At 36.7% G+C, this 21055-nt stretch overlaps 1 protein-coding gene across 1 annotated transcript in view; it reads right to left on the reverse strand.

Annotated features, from left to right (window-relative positions):
• Positions 1–21055, reverse strand: part of LOC115215464 (neuronal calcium sensor 1-like) — a 203823-nt gene that overhangs the window by 86057 nt on the left and 96711 nt on the right. Inside the window, exon 2 of the mRNA XM_029784631.2 lies at positions 2041–2065. Coding sequence (XP_029640491.1) covers positions 2041–2065 — 25 coding nt within the window. The remainder of the gene's footprint in view (positions 1–2040; positions 2066–21055) is intronic.

Raw genomic sequence — 21055 nt, forward strand, 5'->3', positions numbered from 1 at the left:
TGGCCTTGGGCCAAAATTGGATATCGTCATCATCATTATTTGCAAACTTGCCAATCAAATTTTTTCCTCATGGTTGACATGAAAAATTGACTTTCAAATTAGAAAAAGATTACTAATTACAAGACAGACTTTTTCTGAATTGCCCAAATCTATTGCAAATCATCATCATAAATAGAAAAGCATATTAGATCATGGGCTCAAGATACACTGACTGAAAAAAAAAAATTTTTAAAAAAAGGAATGCTTTTGGTCATAGGACTGACTTAAGAGCTAAACAACAACATCAACCTCTCTAATTTGTATCTTTTTTAAGAAGACATGCTTCTCAAAATTTTGTAAAACTCAGTTTAAAAGATTTTTCATGTTTTTTTTTTCTTTACTTGCTTGCAAACTTGGCAATCAAAATCAAAACAAACAATCAAAAAGTGTATGGTGACTTAATCTGAAAAAGGTACTTGATACTGTCCTCCAAGTTAAATTAACAAAGCTCCTTTATTATGCACCATACATAATGACAAAAGTAAAGGACTTTGTAAATGTTTTAGTGACATTAATTAGGGAATATATAAGGGAAGAATTCTTTTGTAAGCCAAACTGCAGCTAACAAAACTTTTCAAAGAAAATCAGTAAAATATGAACGTTCTAACTTTTCAAAAATCTTAATGCTTGACAGCAGATAAATAAGCTTTTTATTGTATAGTGGCAGAGGAAATTTTCCCATAGATACTTTTTGCATGAAGAACATATACTTAAGAGCAGGGTAATATATTAAATGCACTGAACAATAAAATGAAATAAAAAATAAAACATTTAATTACATTTAATTACAATGATAATTACTTTTAATTTAGGTGCAATGGCAGCAATTTTGAGGAGTGTGGTTTAATCCATGCCATTGACCCAGAACTTGACTAGTACTTTATTAGATCAACCCTGAAAGGATTAAAGGCATAGTTAACCACACAGGATTTGAATGCAGAAGGTAAGTAGCCAGAAGAAATACTGCAGGGGATTTTTCACAGTATTCTAGTTGATACTGCTAGTTTGTTGCCATACACTCATAGGAAAAGCAAAGTCATTGATTAGCATTAATGATACTTAATGTCAAAGGCAAAGAAGGTAACTTTGAAATCCAAATTGATTAAAAATTGAATGGGAGTATGCAGTGGAAAAGTGACTGATCTTTCGTGTGTCATTTTTATTATACCTCTTCAGCAAAATTTAATTTTACTTTTGAATGCCAGCAAGAATATGTAAGAATATTTGAGTAAAAGTATAGATTTCATCAAAAAGGTGTGAAGTTGTTACCATATTAGCCAAAAATCAGACACACTCCCCTACTACATTTCCATCACCTCTTATACAATATTTAGTCAATTTGAATTTCTGAGTTGCCTCCCCAGTACTTGACTAGAACTAATTAGCATTAATTATTTTAATGATTTTTTTTAACTATGGTGTAATTTTAATTAAATTTTCCTGGTTCACTTCATTATGTTATCCTACCCCTACACTTTAGTTACATAATTGCTACATTTCAGTTGGGAGTTACTTTGATTATTTTAAAATTAGTAAGGACTGTTCTGATTCAGAAACATAGATTAAAGGTTTGTACCAATAGTTGTTTAATCCCAGGTCAGCCTAAATTGAGCAGATCTCTGATCAGAGGTATTCCAGTAATGGATATCCTATTGTTTGTCAGAGTATTTAAGACTAAATTATTCAATGTAGCCTTCCTTTTCTATTAAATGGTAGAGGTATGATTTGAGGAAGATTTGGTTGTTGATTTGTAGCAGGTTGGGAAACTACATAAAAGCCATGTTATGTTTCAGGGTTTTGTAAAAAGTATGAACATCACAACATCCTGTTTCTATTCCCCGAAATTCATTGGCTTTTATTATTATTATGTAAGAAACTGACAATTCAGAAAGTTGAAAATCATAGGATTAAACTTAAAACATGTCATACTTGTCAGTGTGAAAGAAATATTGCATACAGATTCAGAATTAATTGAATTGTAAAATAATATAATCTACTTACCATTGTTTTAATTCCTTTTTACTAACTGAAATGATAAAGAAAAACAGAAGATAAGTTGTTAGACAACTAAAATATCAAAAGTTAAGATTTTACTAAGATTAAAAATGATTAGTGAGCAAAAATATTTGTAGAATATTTAAGGATATTTAATGTGCCATGTGACTATTTTGTCAATGAGTCATTTGATCAAAGAAACTAGTTTCCCCTTTGTATTTTAATAAATATGCATTCTGCAAATACTTGTACTTTTAAAATAACCCTCACAGTACAAACAGCATAACAAGTGACAAAGTTGGCCCTTGAATAATTTTGTTACCATATTTCTGTTAAAATCTCTACCTTTGTTTCAATTAATTTTGAAATTAATTAAGGAGTTAGTAAAATGATATTATTAAGATGTTTGGAAATAAATTAACAGGAAATTTTGATGAAAGGTTTTACTTTAGATTACTTTAAAACAAGAAAGTTTCTTTCAAAGGGCCAAGAGCAGTTTCAGGTGGGTTGGTATCAAAAGGTTTAAAATTATAAGTACAGATATGCTTTCACATAGATGAAAGCATTAGAGAACTTAAAATATCAAAACAAGTGAGAATATGTTACACACTTGTCATTATGAAACAGGTTCAGAATTAATTGAATCATAAAATAGTTTTCATCTCTGAAATTGCACTCACAGTAGAAAATAGTTACTAAAGATGTCATACAGTGGGATCAAACCCAAGACTCCATGTGTAGGAAACAAACTTTTAAGGATTCAGCCATGCCTGCTGCACCCACAAAATATATGTACAAACCACACACAATGAATATATCAGTTGTTTTTACCCATGATAATGAAGGAATAGTGGACAGGTTAGTTAATAAGCTGAGCAAAAAAATATTACTACAGGGATCTGCTCATGAATAATTATATTTTTAAATCAATAAAGCATTAGCTAAATTATTTATAAAATAAAATCCACTAGTGTACTGACAGACAGAAACCACTCATTGTGCAGGTAAAAAAATAGTTTGTCTGGTATAGTCACATATCCTGCTACAACTCCTTGTCTGAAACCATGCTCTAAGGCACAGTTGAGTGAGCATGAAAGAGAGGCAGACAGAGAAAATCCTGGTCTGACAACTTTAGAGTAGCACCCTAATGATTGACTGCACCAGTTAAGGGAACTTGTTAAATTATTTAAGTAGGACACAAGGTAAATTAGTAGCCTGTTAAGACCCTTAAGTAGAATCAAATATAAAAGGAAATGAGATTACCTAATATTCATATTGACCAATCTTACATATTTAGACTATCGGGTCTTTAAATGAATCTAAGGAACCTGATTAGACATATGTTGTCTACTTCAGTAATTTATTGTTTAAATTTAATCAAATTTAAAATAGCTTTTCATTCCTCTACTGGAACAGATATGAGAAAATAAAAGGCAATATTGTACTAATGTTAGAACAAGCAACTATATCGCTTACTTTTAAACAGTGGACAAGCTTGTGCCTAAAAAGAAAGAAAACTAAAACGACAAACTTTATATTTATTGAAAGATAATACATGGAGTTCCTTATTGAACAAAAGTATCTCAGTCAAATTCAACATTGGATGAACTTTACATAGTGATGAAGAGTTATATGAAAATTTAGAATGCTGAAAAAGTTGTTGAGAAAGAAAGAAAAATCAAAAGATAGCAATTACTCTTTACTCTCTTTTACTTGTTTCAGTCATGTTACTGTGGCCATGCTGGAGCACCGCCTTTAGTCGAGCAAATCGACCCCAAGACTTATTCTTTGTAAGCCTAGTACTTATTCTATCGGTTTCTTTTACCGAACCGCTAAGTTACAGGGACGTAAACACACCACCATCGGTTGTCAAGCAAAGTTGGGGAGACAAACACAGACACACAAACATATACATACATACATATATATATATATATATATATATATATATATATACACACACATACATGACAGGCTTCTTTCAGTTTCCGTCAACCAAATCCACACACAAGGCTTTGGTCAGCCCGAGGCTATAGTAGAAGACACTTGCCCAAGGTGCCATGCAGTGGGACTGAACCCAGAACCATGTGGTTCGTAAGCAAGCTACTTACCACACAGCCACTCCTATGTCTATGAGAAATATTAAAACCAATATTAAAACAAAGACGAAAAATTAAACTATTGTCATCTTCTTTGTCATTAACATCAGTTGATACTACTATTTTTAATAAATGTATTAAAAAAAATTTGACCATTTGCAACAGGATTATTACTAATATAGGTGTAGTCATGGCTTTGTGCTTAAGAAGTTTGCTTCCCAACCACATAGTTTCAAGTTTAGTCCCACCACATGGCACCTTGGGCAAGTATCTTCTACAATAGCCCTAAGCTGACAAAAGCCTTGTGAATGAATTTGGTAAACAAAAACTGAAAGGAGTCCTTTGTGTGCGTGTGTGTATGTGTGTACACATAATTATAAATGAATATCATTCATTCCCAATATTCTGCAAAAAACCTGTCTGACCATAGGGAAATATTACCTTGCTTGGAAACAGGTAAGGGCTGGTGACAGGAAAGGCATCTGGCTATAAAAAAATCTGCATCAATAAATTCTGTCTGACCCATGCAAGCATGGAAAAGTGAGCATTAAAACAATGATGATGAGAGTGTTGTTTATCCTGAAACAGTCTTGACTGAGCAAACTTGTGCTCAAAGTCATTCCTGTCATAACTAACTTATCTTTGTAGGAATATCCAAGTCAAATGTATTTTTTCTTTATTAAGACAATCGAATTTGATTTGAGGAAATATGGTTACTATTTCTAGCAGGTCAAACAATCACATAATTACTCCTTCAATGGCTACAGATATTATTTGATAAGATAGAAACCTGGATAATAGCAAAATTGCCTGAAGAAGGATCTATGTAGAAATCTATGAACATCATGAAAATAGTGCTAAAATAATCCTGCATCCATGGCAATCTGAAACTATATTAAGATGAATCCTTTAGAATAAACTTTTTTTTTCATTCTCACTAAGAAAACAACCACTATCATCATTATTATTATTGATGGGTGGAAATAAATACTATGTAAATATTTGTCTTTGAGTCTTAAAATAGACAGATTTCTTTCATTTTCAGTTGAAGCTAACAATCATCATTATTTTAACTTGTTTTCCATGCTAGTATGAGTTGGATGGTTCGAGAGGAACTGGCCAGCCAGAGCTGCACCAGGCTCCAATTGTCTGTTTGGGCATGGTTTCTATGGCTGGATGCCCTTCCTAATGCCAAGCACTTTACAGAATATACTGGGTGCTTTCTATGTGGCACTGGAATGGGTGCTTTTTACATGGCACCAGCACAGGTGGTTTTTATGTGACACCAGCACAGGTGGTTTTTATGTGGCACCAGCATGGATGCTTTCTACGTGGCATTGGCATGGGCACTTTTTACATAGAACTGGCAGAAGAACCTTCAACATGGTACCAGCATGAGTGCCTTCAATGTGACACTAGTATCTGCGACTTCAACTTAGCACTGACATGAGTGCTTGCAATGTAACGCCGGCATGATAGCAGCATAGGTGCTTTCCAATGACTCGGATGCTTTGGCCAGCTCAGCCAACATTAGACAGTCCGATAATGGTTCAGCAGGCTGAAACTTCAAAGTCACAGTCAATACTATTCTTATTAGAGAATTATATATATATATCTTGGGAAATAGTAGTTGTGATACCTGTGCCGGTGGAACATAAAAAGCACCATCCGAACGTGGCCGATGCCAGTGCCGCCTTGACTGGCTTCTGTGCCTGTGGCACATAAAAAGCACCATCCAAACATGGCCGATGCCAGCGTTGCCTTGACTGGCTTCCGTGCCAGTAGCACGTTAAAAGCACCAACCGATCGTGGCCAATGCCAGACTCCCCTGGCACCTGTGCCGGTGGCACGTAAAAAGCACCCACTACACTCGCGGAGTGGTTGGCGTTAGGAAGGGCATCCAGCTGTAGAAACACTGCCAAATCAGACTGGAGCCTGGTGCAGCCCCTGGCTTCCCAGACCCCGGTCGAACCATCCAACCCGTGTTAGCGTGGAAAACGGACGTTAAACGATGATGATGATATGTAGTTGAAATTTATAAAAAAACAAGACGTAGACTAGTGTATGAATAACAAGCCAGTGTGTGTGTGTGTGTGTGTGTGTGTGTATATATACCATGTCAGTAAATTATAAATCCAAAAGAGAAGCATACTAAGTTATAGAGCAGTAGAGTAATCAGATAAAGCTAGCTATGGTTGGTCTATGGGGCTACCCAGGGTTTCACTTCTATAAAGCTCTTAGCTTTACAGCGTCTCTTCATACCCTAATGGCTGGTTGTTTATAACATATATACATATATAAATATATATATATATAGGAAGTTATGTGATTAGACAATCAGTTGTAGGTGATCATGAAAATGAAGTATTACAGCTAAATGAGTCTGAGTATCCCTTACCTTGCAACAGTTAAATAGACTATTTGTAATAGGTTATATTAAACTTTCAGTTATCTAGTGTTAATTCTTAGTTATATAAGTGTTCCTTGTTGAACTGTTTATTGCTAAATCTAAATTCTGAGTCTCTGTGAATTATTTACCTCATAACACTTATTTCTTACATACCCTAACCAGTTATAATTGCTATTTCATTTATGGAATAATAACAGTAATAAAACACACAATTGCATTCATCTCTTTGATTCTTTTTCTCTTTCAGAAATGTGATGTCTACTATCCTCAGTTACAGAGAACAAATATACGGCTTTTCCTCACTTTTTTCATTCAAAAGCTAATTAGATTAAATCTCTCCACATATTATTAACAAACTTTAGAGAAATAAACTATTGAAAATCTCATATCCTGGGAAACTACTGAAAATGAATGGAGTAAAAATAGAATTTGAAAAACCATTTTTTTCTTTTCCTGCTTTTGTATTTTAGATTTTATTTATATATTTATTTTATTTTTATTATCATTTATTTTATTATTATATTATTTCTTCTTTTGTAGGAACACTCGTAACTATTAAGTTGGTTTCAGTGTGGTAAAATAAAAGGTTCATTATTTTTTCATAGAACATTAAAAAAAAAAAAACAGAAATACTGGAAAGTCAAAAAAGTACTTTCATCAGAAGCAAAAATAATTCTAAATCAATTACTCGTGTGTGTGTGTGTGTGTGTGTGTTTGAATGAGTGAGAGAGAGAATCTGTACAGTTTAACATTGTTCCAAAATCAATTTGAAGCTTGAATCAAACCATAAATAGAAACAAGTGAAATGTTGGTAATCATAGTCACATATGATCAGACATGTGATTCTTCACATGTACACAATACAGACAATATGCTAACATCTACATATAAACCTAGAAGCTAAAAAATTAGTCCCATTTTTTTGGTTGACTGTTTCAAAATGTACCTGCTGAAATTTCTTTCAACCACAATCTAAGTTAATCGAAGATACTTATGAGAAAAATATCAAATTTGATTATATTACAATAAAGGGTATTAGCAATTTAGCATAGTTAGCAATTTTTGCTAACTATGAAATATATTTCTTCTGTGTAACAGTATGAAGGGTTTGTACTTTAGTAATAAATGTTTAACAATTCAACATGACCCCCAAATATATAAATATACACACACATGCGTGCGTGCGTGCGTGTGTGTGACCGACAGACAGACATAACGGTTTGGGATTCAGTTCTACTGCACGATACCTTGGCAAATGTCATCTACAGTAACTCTGGGCTGACCAAAGCTTTTTGAGTGGATCTGGTAGACAGAAACTGGAAGAAGTTAGTCAAATATGCATATGAGTATAACTCTGTGTGTGTGTCTTGTTCTTTTAACATTGCTTGCTAATTGTAAACAATCTTCAGCATCACACAACCAATGTTGTGCATTTGCAACCTTCCATGAAAAATATGTCCAGTCACTGAGCTGCTTTGTGTTCAATAGATGAGGGAAGACATTTTGCTTGGAAAAAGATTAAGGACAAACAACAGCCTTAGAAAATCTGCTCAACAAATTTTCTCTGACCCATGCAAGCATGGAAAAGTAAAAGTTAAAATGTTGATGAAGACGAAATATATGTATATATATATAAAAAAGCAATAAAGATTCAAGTTAATTTAAATGAATTTACTTGAATATGGTACCTAACTTAGATGCACCAAAAAAAACTATACTGTTTTAACAATACAGTAATGTGGGGTGATTATAAGCGAGAAAGAAGCAACAAGAATGGATAGGTTTTTAGTACAATCGTTTCATACAAGGACAGGCTTTATTAAAAGTTGTAAAAATTACAGCATATAAACGTGTCCCGTACTCATCAGCTAAAATACATGTGAGTTCTCTAGACATCCTAGTGGTTGAGGCTATACTCATGAAGTAATGTAGATAATTAAGTAACATAAACAGATTTCCAAAGTTCATTAAAGTTCTTTAAAGATGATGTACAGTCTTATCACAGAATTTTAAAAAAGTTCTAATAGCATCACAGAGAAGGTGACCTAATCCATAGAGCACATATGAACTTCCAGAGATATGATGAGGGATTACATACTCACAGAAGACAAATTTATCCATTGTTAATCACAACGAGGTGGGTCTCAATTCCTGCTTATTAGCATTACAGAGAGGGTGAATTAATCCTTTGTATAGATGCACAATTTCCAATGGTGTAGATGTAAGTTTCCAGAGAAATGAAGAGGAATTTCATATTCACAGGCGATAAATTTATCAATGGTTGAACACAATGAGGTAGGTATCAATTCTTGTTATATGATTAGGTATTTGCCACATTAATCACAATACTGCTATTTACAAGAGGCTGTAGCTATTTAACTTTTAAAGGCTGAATGGCTTTCTAGAGAGGCCAAGAATAGAAAGGGAAGGGAATAGAAGAAAAGAGAGAAAATAAGGGAGGAGGGAGCAAAAAAAAGGGGGAGGGGACTAAAAGAGAAGAGAAAAGGAAAAAGAGAATAAGAAGAAGAAACAGAAAAAAGAGAAAAGAGAAAGAAATAGGGAAAGAAGGGAAAAAATAAAAATAAGAAAGAGGGTTCTAGTTATACAGAAGAATTAGTAGACAGCAAGTCTGGTTTTAATTTACAGGCATCTAGGAACTAGAGGAGAATATTATTCTTTGGCTAGTAAAACAGCTAATTTATTGCTGTTGAAATCAGCTATGAATTTAAAGAGAATCTAAAGAGATAACACAGTCAGGGGTTTAGGGGTTAGATGCTAAAATCAAAAGAAAATACATTAGGAAAATCTAAGTATAATCTTATCAAAAAGTCAATAAAACTTACTTATTTAATTTATTCATTTTATTGTCTTAAGGAGTTGCCGTTATTATTCATACATTGACGGACTACAGGTCAAATCTTAGAAGATCATTTACAAGGTGTTAGGGGATTGTCTATCATAATGAAGATAATCATATTATCACCGAGGGGGTAGCCTTATTTATTTAATTTTGAAATAGAATTATGGGGCTATAGTATCTCATTTTATTTTATTAGAGTTATGCTACTTAAATTAGATTAAGTTAGGAATTAAAATTAAAAATTACAATTAAGATTTAAAATTGAGAATTTAAAAATTATGAGTTTGAAATTAGATAAAGCCTCAATTAAGCAGCGTATAAGTACTATTCATTTCCCTGTTCTCAAAAAACTGATGCAGATATAAGGAAAAAGATAACTGTAGTGTGAGAACTCTTAGTTATCTACTTAAAGCAGTGCTATACTAGTAGAAATCAAGTTATATCTATCAATCTAGTTACGGATATTCTAATCATTTAAAATATTTTAAAGTCTTCGATTTAGCGTGGACACAAACTTGACCTAGTTCGATATGATTATTCAATAAGTTTCTATGTTTTCTATGCTTTAGAATTTCATACGTCTCCATGGAGCATAGTTGGCAACCAACCCTACTATTTTTATACGGAATTGCTCTCCTAACTATTTCCCAATTAAGGTTATAATTTTTATTATTATTTTTGAGTTCCCAGATTTTGTTTGAAAGTGTGGTGGTACCAGCTTTATGACGTAATTTAAAAGACGAGATGTGATTTCTAACTCTGGCTAGAAAATTAATTGTACATCCATATACATAAAATGTACATCCATGTACATAAAATAAAATGAGATACTATAGCCCCATAATTCTATTTCAAAATTAAATAAATAAGGCTACCCCCTCGGTGATAATATGATTATCTTCATTATGATAGACAATCCCCTAACACCTTGTAAATGATCTTCTAAGATTTGACCTGTAGTCCGTCAATGTATGAATAATAACGGCAACTCCTTAAGACAATAAAATGAATAAATTAAATAAGTAAGTTTTATTGACTTTTTGATAAGATTATACTTAGATTTTCCTAATGTATTTTCTTTTGATTTTAGCATCTGACCCCTAAACCCCTGACTGTGTTATCTCTTTAGATTCTCTTTAAATTCATAGCTGATTTCAACAGCAATAAATTAGCTGTTTTACTAGCCAAAGAATAATATTCTCCTCTAGTTCCTAGATGCCTGTAAATTAAAACCAGACTTGCCGTCTACTAATTCTTCTGTATAACTAGAACCCTCTTTCTTATTTTTATTTTTTCCCTTCTTTCCCTATTTCTTTCTCTTTTCTCTTTTTTCTGTTTCTTCTTCTTATTCTCTTTTTCCTTTTCTCTTCTCTTTTAGTCCCCTCCCCCCCCCTTTTTTTGCTCCCTCCTCCCTTATTTTCTCTCTTTTCTTCTATTCCCTTCCCTTTCTATTCTTGGCCTCTCTAGAAAGCCATTCAGCCTTTAAAAGTTAAATAGCTACAGCCTCTTGTAAATAGCAGTATTGTGATTAATGTGGCAAATACCTAATCATATAACAAGAATTGATACCTACCTCATTGTGTTCAACCATTGATAAATTTATCGCCTGTGAATATGAAATTCCTCTTCATTTCTCTGGAAACTTACATCTACACCATTGGAAATTGTGCATCTATACAAAGGATTAATTCACCCTCTCTGTAATGCTAATAAGCAGGAATTGAGACCCACCTCGTTGTGATTAACAATGGATAAATTTGTCTTCTGTGAGTATGTAATCCCTCATCATATCTCTGGAAGTTCATATGTGCTCTATGGATTAGGTCACCTTCTCTGTGATGCTATTAGAACTTTTTTAAAATTCTGTGATAAGACTGTACATCATCTTTAAAGAACTTTAATGAACTTTGGAAATCTGTTTATGTTACTTAATTATCTACATTACTTCATGAGTATAGCCTCAACCACTAGGATGTCTAGAGAACTCACATGTATTTTAGCTGATGAGTACGGGACACGTTTATATGCTGTAATTTTTACAACTTTTAATAAAGCCTGTCCTTGTATGAAACGATTGTACTAAAAACCTATCCATTCTTGTTGCTTCTTTCTCGTGTGTATATATATATATATATATATATATATATATATATATATATATATATATATATGTAACGGCGGAAATTGATTTGTAAACATTGTATGATAAGTTGGAGGCAGCAATTGTGACGATAAAAAGTTGTTGTTATGTTTGCATGTTGCAGGATGTGTAAGATGAACAATACATGAAGTTTTAAGAAAGTACTTATTTACCATTACGTTACAAATACCTTGCCTCGACGGGCAGGTTTTGATAAATCCAAAAGCATGCAAAGTAAAGTTTGTGTTTGTGTGCTCTTCATTGTTTAGTAGTAGTAATTACAGGGAGAGATAGAATGATGCTGTAAGAGAACAGAATTAGAGCTAGAGAGAATTGTAGGGTGTTGTCTCACAGTTGCTTTCTCCCTCTGACCAAAGTTGGTCAGCCAGACCTTGTTGAGTCGTCACCGACTGTGACTAACTCCATTGAGTCATCACAACTGTGATGAACTCATTTTTGCTTGGGATGTGCTTGCTTATATAACCATCCAAAAGGACAGATATATCATTGAGAACAATAGATTTAGTTGGTGGTCTTTTTATCTCTATTTTAGCTTTTGGTGAAATAGAAGAGGTTAGAAAGGGTCAAGTGGGGAAGACATTATTTCGGCCTAGCTAAAGGCATCTGGAAAATGTAAAACTGCTGTCAGAGAAAAACCATTGTTCCACCATGGGAACAGTTCTGTAGTAGCATTAATTTAAATTTGGCTATGGTGGATCGAATCCACTTCATGCATGCAAGATTCACTACATATATATATTATATATATATATATATATATATATATATATCAACTTCAGGAAACCTACCAGCCAACCTAGTCACTTACCAATCGGGCCAACATACCAGCCAAATTGACTACATCCTTACAAGGCAAAGGGAGAGATGGCTGCTTATAAATGCCAACCTTCCCAGGTGAAGAATGTACCCCACAACATAGACTTGGTAGTTAGTGACTTTTAGGATCAGGACTAGGAGGACAACCAGAAGACGACAAATATGGAGAAGAAGGATCTGGAAGCTTAAAGATCCTGCAAATGGACAGAGATTTAGGGACATATTACTTGAAGCCTCTGACGAAGTAGAAGGGGATAGAGCATCACAGGGGGTAGAAGACAGCTGGACGTTTCTTATAGGGACAACCTGCTGAGAGCCACTGACCAGATCTGTGGGCTGGTGCAAAGTCCCCCTCTCGACCTAGAATACGTGGTGGTGGAACAATATTGTAGACAGGCTATTAGAGAAAAGAGACAGGCTTGGAAGGTCTGGAAAAATGGGGGTAGCAGGAATTGTATCAGACTGCCAAAAGAGAAGCTAGGAGACAGGTTTATTTCCAGAGGGGAAGCAGATAAGAAAAAATTTGCCAATGTTCTGCGCCGTGAGGACCAAAGACTGGAGGTGTGTCGTGTTGCAAGACAGTGTTTTGAGAAGAATCGTGATGTGGTAGGAGAGAAGTGTGTTCGCATGGAAGATGGTTCACTTGCGCTAAATGAGGATGCGAAGAGAGAGGTTTTGGAGATGCCACTATGAAAGGTTGCTGAATGAAGAAAGAATGGGATAAAGAGAGTCTGCCGAATGTTGACCCAACAGAGGGACCAGCTATCCGAGTTGATAGTTCTGTGGTAGGCCAATTAGAAGCATGAAGACAGGAAAGCCCCAGGCCCATCAGGAATCACTGCAGAGATGCTCAAAATGTCTGTGTAGTGTCGGCTATAGCCTAGTCACCCATATAGTTAATCAGGTGATACACAAAGGGGTCATACCCAGACTCGGTGTAGCAGTATAATAGTCAACTGCTACAAAGGTAAAGGTGATGCCCTAGATACAAATAACTACAGAGGTATCAAGCTGTTGGACCAGGTGATGAAGGTTACGGAGAGGGTCCACCCAACTAATTAGAGAGAGAGTTAGTTTAGATGAGATGCAGTTTGGGTTTGTGCCAGGGAAAAGTACTACTGATGCTATATTCCTGGTAAGGCAGCTGCAGGAGAAATACCTAGCCAAAGATAAGCTCCTGTACCTGGCTTTTGTTGACATGGAGAAAGCCTTCGACAGGGTCCCCCGATCCCTTATCTGGTGGCAATGAGAAAACTAGGGATAGATGAATGGTTAGTGAGAGCTGTGCGGGCCATGTATAGGGACGCCGCTAGTAGGGTGAGGGTTGGAAATGAGTACAGTGAAGAATTCCGGGTAGAGGTAGGGTCCACACAAGGCTCAGTACTCAGCCCCCTCCTATTTATCATAGTCCTCCAGGCAATAACGGAGGAATTCAAGACAGGATGCCCTTGGGAGCTCCTCTATGCTGATGACCTTGCTCTAATTGCTGAGTCGCTATCAGAACTGGAGGAGAAGTTTTCAGGTGTGGAAACAAGGATTAGAATCGAAGGGCCTCAGAGTCAATCTAGCTAAAACCAAAGTCGTAATCAGTAGGAAGGTAGACAAATCACAAACACCTTCAGGTAGATGGCCCTGCTCGATCTGTAGAAAAGGTGTAGGTAGAAACTCTATAAATGCACCAGTGTAAGCTATGGACACATAAGAGAGATGCAGCAATGTCAAAGGAAGGCTAACTAGGAAGATGGTTTTTGTATGTGGCAGATGCTCAGGAACAATAAACACTGAAAATGCTCTGAGACCAACTTCCGTCACTTCCCAGGGAGAAAAACTAGAAATAGTTGATAGTTTCCGTTACCTAGGTGACCAAGTCAGCAGCGGGGGCGCGTGTGCTGAAAGTGTAACTGCTAGAGTAAGAATTGCTTGGGCAAAGTTCAGAGAGCTCTTACCTCTGCTGGTGACAAAAAGCCTCTCGCACAGAGTGAAAGGCAGACTGTATGATGCGTGTGTACGAACAGCCATGCTACATGGCAGTGAAACATGGGCCGTGACTGCTGAGGATATGCGTAAGCTCGCTAGAAATAAAGCCAGTATGCTCCGATGGATGTGTAATGCCGGTACTCACACTCGGCAGAGTGTAAGTACCTTGAGAGAAAAGCTGGACCTAAGAAGCACAGTTGTTGTGGTGTGCAAGAGAGACGTTTGCGCTGGTATGGTCATGTGGCGAGAATGGATGAAGATAGTTGTGTGAAAAAGTGCCACACCCTAGCGGTTGAGGGAACCTGTGGAAGAGGCAGACCCAGGAAAACCTGGGACGAGGTGGTGAAGCACGACCTTCGAACTTTAGGTCTCACTGAGGAAATGACTAGAGACCGAGACCTCTGGAAGTGTGCTGTGCGCGAGAAGACCCGGCAGGACAAGTGAGTCCACACCCGTGGCCTTCTACATGGGATGGAGCCAGCCTACGTATGCATACCTTCCCTTCTTGGGACACAAAACTCTACTTGTGAAGACGTGTTGAGGCAAGTGAGGATCAGAATCGAAATCGATCAATGGAAATTGCGGATGTGCTACCAGTGCCGGTGGCATGTCGAAACTCTGCTTGTGAAGACCCATTGAGGCAAGTGAGGATCAGAATCGAAATCGATCAATGGAAATTGCAGATGTGTTACCAGTGCCGGTGGCATGTAAGAGAACTTTCCGTTTCGTGACCGTTGCCAGCACCACCCCGTTTCGTGTCCGTTGCCAGCCTCGCCTGGCCCTCGTGCCGGTGGCACATAAAAAGCACCATCCGTTCGTGGCCGTTTGCCAGCTCTTTCTGGCACCAGTGCGGGTGGCACGTAAAAAGCACCCACTACACTCACGGAGTGGTTGGCGTTAGGAAGGGCATCCAGCCGTAGAAACACTGCCAGATTTTGACTGGGCCTGATGAAGCCTTCTGGCTTCACAGACCCCAGTAGAACCGTCCAACCCATGCTAGCATGGAAAACGGACGCTAAATGATGATGATGATGATGATGATATATATATATATAAGACAATGGGATAGACACATGGTTGACAAATTTAGAGGTAAGTTAGTAGCAGAGGGTATTATTTTGGAGGTATAAGAAATAAAATAATAAACTTTCAGAAAGAACATTATCATCAACATTTTAATGTCTACTTTTCTATGGGCTGAAGAGAGTTTACTGAGGTAGAGATTTTTCTGCAGCCAGATGCTCTTCCTCTTACCAACTCTTACCTGTTTTTATAATAAAGGTGATATTTTCCTATAACCAGACATGTTTCACAGAAAATTCGAAATGAATAACATTCATTTATAACAATCATGTGATGTCAAGACAGGGAGACACAGTCATTTACACATACATATATAAACAACAGGTTTCTTCCAGTTTTCATCAATCAAATCCATTTACAAAGGTTGGTCAACCTGAGGGCTATAATAGAAGACACTTGACCAAGGTGCCACACATTATACAGTGAGAGTGAACCCCAAACCATGTGGTTGGAAAAGCAAACTGCTTAACCACACAGCCACACCTGCACCTTGTAATTAAAAAAAATTCCTTGTAGTAGCAGATAATGACCATTCTAAATTATTAATACTGGAGATAGTTCTAGTTAAAGTAGTAGTATTTATTATTTAACTCCAGGTCAGCCCTGACTGAGCACACTAATGGTTGAGAGCTTTCCTGCTCTAATCATCCTACCTTTCTCTCAGATATACCTATGATATTTTTTTAAACTATCCTTTCCTATTTCAAGACAGAAAGGTATAATCTGGAGATTTGGCAACAATGTTTTGCAGTTTAACCAACCGCACAAAAGATTACTAATCAATATAATGGAAGAAATTTGAGAAGCTGTTTCTATGTAATTGTGGTGGGAAACTTGATATTAAGAAATTAGTGAGTGTAAAAAGTGGCTGGGTAAGTAGGAGAAAGGAGAAATAGCTGTACTAGTATGGACAGGTGATGAAAATGAAAATGTCTTGTTAGTTGAAAATAGCAGTGGAGCTACAAATTAAGGGTATCCATGACAGAAGAGAGAAAAGGTGATGATATTAGTCAATTTAATATCAGCACAAACCTGTCTGAGACTACCTCAGTCTCTATGATACACAACCTAACATAAAACACTTGATTGTAATTATATATTGGGTCATCCCATAAATAATGCAGTTTTTTCAATTGCATGAACTAAAAAATGGAGGGGGACAGGATAAGCTACCTGCATCAACTTGCTATAAAAACAGGTAGTAATTTTACCTTGTCCTTATTCTTAGTGCAAATTTTGAAGAGTGCAGTTCGATTTTAAGATTTCCAAAGCTATAATAGAAGTGACAAAGGAGCATATTCAGCACATTGTGCTATACAAGTTCAATAAAGGCAACAACGCAACAGAAAGTGCAAGAAATATTAATGCAGTATATGGGGATTGGACAATAAGTGTAAGCCAGTGTCAACGGTGGTCCCAGAAATTCCAAGTTGGAAACTACAGCCTAGATGAGCCTCATCCTGGAAGATCTGTAATACTCAACAAGGACGTCCTGAAAATCCTGCTGGAACAAAATCCCATTGTGGCTGTTGAAGAACTAGCAGAGAAGCTTGAATTTGGTCATTCAACCAGTCATCGACACCTGCATGCAATTGCAAAAGTCAGTAAAATGGGTCAATGGGTTCCTTACAAACTTTCCAAGTCTAATCGCATGCAGAGAATGAATATGTGATTTTTTTGCTGTCACATCTCACGAATAAACCTTTTTTGAACCGAATAGTGACTGGTGATGAGAAATAGGTTCTCTATAAAAATGTCAAGTGCTGAAGACAGTGGGTAGGGAAAGGAGAAACACTGGCACCCCAGACTAAAGAAGGCCTTCACCCACGTAAAGTGTTGTTATCTGTTTGGTGGGATATGAAAGGTTTAGTCCTCTTTGAACTTTTAAACTCAAACCAAATGATATTAAAGGAGATCTACTGTGAGCAGCTTAAGTCAGTGCTGGAAGAAAAAGACCATCTTTGGTTTCAAGACAAAAGGTGTTCTTCCATCAGGATAATGCTCAGCCACATACAGCGAGGATGACATTCCAAAGGCTGGAGGAGTTTGAATGGAAAACAATGCCCCACCCACCATATTGGCTGGACATTGCCCCATCTGATTATCATTTATTCCGCAGTCTTCAAAATCATTTGGATGGAAAAAATATGAATTCTGTAGACAAGGTTAGAACAGTACTGGAAGAGTATTTTTCATCTCAGACAAGTGAATTTTGGAAGAGGGACCTTGCAAGTCTTCCAGGGAGATGGAAGAGCATTGCAGAAAATGAAGGAGAGTACATTTTAAATTAAAAAAAGAACTTAGTTTATTTTAATTTTGAAAAATAAAACTGCATTATTTATGGGATGGCCCAATATAAAAGCTTTTTGATAAATTACGTTCAAAACAAATGTCACAATAAGTTATTTGGTTTATTTTCAAATAAATTTTAAACTGAAAGATGATGCAGTTTTATTAGAAATCTGATCACAAACAGATTAAATAAAGTTTCACACTTCACAGATGAGAGGACATGAGACTAAAATGAAGCAAGATATGCTGTGCTGCAGTATTTTCCAAAAGCTGTCAGCATGGAAAAAAAGAAAAAAGGGTGTGATGAGCCAATAAAAATAGCAGTCAAATACCCATTAAGCAACACCCTATCATTTTCAAATCAGATACCTTAGATAGTATGTGTGTGAATTCATGTCTCCTTGTTTTGACATCAGATGTAAATTGTTGTTCATTTGCAATCTTCTGTGAAAACATGTCCAGCTATTGTATTGTTTGCATTTGAAGAAATATTGCCTTGCTTGTTAACAAGTGAAGGTTGGGGTCAAGAGCACCCTCCAGCTGTAGAAAATTAGCCCCAATGAGTTTTGTGTGACCCATGTAAGCATGGAAAAAAATGTATGTTAAAATGATGATAGTGATACATACACACACACACACACACACACAATACACATACAACCAACATTTATATTCATCAGTAGTCATATGAGTAATCATAATATGAAACCAATTTCAGTACATATTAATGAAAACTTAGTGCAAATCTAATAAAAGAATGAAGTTAATAGTTCAGTCAATGTAATCTATTCTAATAATAACTCATCTTCTAAATATTGAATATAATTAACTTCCAACTGTTCAACCTCATTAACTACATCAGATTCACTTCCTCTTAATACCATCATACATGGCAATTCCTCAGACATTGATAAAGAGAAAAATTTAGCAAATCATTTAGGTAATTGAAACAACAAAAGGTAGTATAGTTTAAATTACATTCCAAAGTTATTTACATGATGATGATGTTAATCTGAAGTCAGTTCTATTTGAACTGGGCACTTACGATCAAACCCATTCCAGACATGACCATCTCACCTAATAATCCAGGACTACTTTTTTTAAAGGTGGCGGTATGATCTGAGAGAAATTTGGATGCTATTTGTAGCAAGTCTAGAAATATCAAGCCATGTAGTATATTGGTTCAAGTTATAAGTATTGTAATTATTTGGCTACAATGCACTCTGCTTGATGGGTGGTATGAAAACACCAGAAACACAGGCAATAATAATTTTTAGTGCTTGTTGACCTGGAGAAGATACCATGATAGGATACCATGCTCAGTAGTCTGGAAGTTGCCAAGAAAGCTAAGTGTAAATGAATGGATTGTGAAAAATCTGCAAGCCATGCACCGAGATGCCATTAGCAAGGAATTTGCTGTGCAAGTAGTTGACCATCAAAGGTTAGTTCTGAGCATTTCTTGTTTATTACAGTTCTCTATTCGCATAACTGAATTTGTAAAAAAAAATTATAGAAAAAATTCCAACATGATAGCAAAGTCCAAAATAGAGAGACTCCAAGTAAATCTAGCAAAAATGGATGTCTGAATTAGCTGGGAAAGAAAGACAGGGTTCTACCACCACCAAGACGGTTACCATGTTAAATATGCAGAAAAAAACCCGTCCAACCCATGTTGGCATGGGTTGGATGGTTTGACTGGGGTCTGGGAAGCCAGGAGGCTGCACCAGGCCCCAATCTGATCTGACAGTGTTTCTACAGCTGGATGCCCTTCCTAATGCCAACTACTCCAAGAGTGTAATGGGTGCTTTTTACGTGCCACCGGCACAGGGGCCAGAGGTGCTGGCATTGATCATGATCGGATGGTGCTTTTTATGTGCCACCGGCATGGAAGCCAATGAAGGTGGCACTGGCATCGGCTACATTTGGATGGTACTTTATGTGCCACCAGCACAGGGGTCACAACTACAATTTCCATTTGATTTGATTTGATTTTAATATTAATTTGATTTGATTTGATTTTAATATTAATTTGATTTGATTTTGATATTGATGTACTTGACTGAATAGGTCTCCTCAAGCACAGCAGGTTGCCCACAATCCAAGGTACTTTTGAATGGGCTGGGGCCGGTTATGCGAAACTGGTGTAGGTTACAGCTGTGAATTCACTTTATTTGCTGGGTCTTCACAGTCACAGCATACCTCCAGAGGTCTTGGTCTTTTGTCATTGTCTCTGTGAGGCCAAACATTGATGGTCGTGCTTCACCACCTCATCCCAGGTCTTCCTAGGTCTCCCTCTACCCCGAATTCCTTCCACTGTTTGGGAGTGGCACTTCTTCACACAGTTCTCCTCATCCATTCACAGTACATGACCATACCAACACAAACATCTCTCTTGCACACCACATCCGATGCTTCTTATGTCTAACATTTCTCTCAGGGTGCTTACACTTTGTTGTGTGCACACTGACATTACACATCCAATAGATCTTGCTAGCTTCATTTCTTTTGAGCCTATGCATGTCTTCAGCAGTCATGGACCATGTTTCACTGCCATGAAACATGGCAATTTGCACACATACATCATACAATCTACCTTTCACTCTGAACGAGAGGCCCTTTGTCACCTTTCTGAACTTTGCCCAGGTTATTCTTATTCTAGTGGTAACATTCTCTGGGCATCAACCCCCAATATAGACTTGGTCACCTAGGTAGCGGAAGCTATCAACTACTTATAATTTCTCCCCCTGGCATGTGATGGAATCTGTTTTCTGAACATCTGTGGTGTTTATTGCCCCTGTGCATCTGCTGCACATGAAAGCTATCTTCCTGGTTAATCTTCCTTTGATGTTGCTGCACCTCTTGTGTCCATGGCTTACACTGGGTACATTTTATGGAGTTTCTACCTACACCTTTTCTACAGATCGAGTAGGGCCACCTACCTGAAGGGGAGTGTTATGTGTCCACCTTCCTACTTACTAGAACTTTGGTCTTTGCAACATTGACTCTAAGGCCCTTTGATTCTAAACCTTGCTTCTATACCTGAAATTTCTTCTCTAGTTCAGGTAGTGATTCTGCTATGAAGGCCAGGTCACCCGCATAGAGGAGCTCCCAGGGACAACCTGTCTTGAATTCCTCTGTTATTGCCAGGAGGATTATGATGAATAAGAGGGGGCTGAGGGCTGATCCTTGGTGGACCCCTATTTCTACCTGGAATTTTTCACTATACTCATTGCCAATCCTAATCCTACTAATGGCATCTCTGTATAGGGCCTTACAGCCCTTATTAACCATTCGTCAATCCCCAGTTTCCACATTACCCATCA

The sequence above is a fragment of the Octopus sinensis genome, linkage group LG1, assembly GCF_006345805.1.
Source record: "Octopus sinensis linkage group LG1, ASM634580v1, whole genome shotgun sequence".
Taxonomy (NCBI): domain Eukaryota; kingdom Metazoa; phylum Mollusca; class Cephalopoda; order Octopoda; family Octopodidae; genus Octopus; species Octopus sinensis.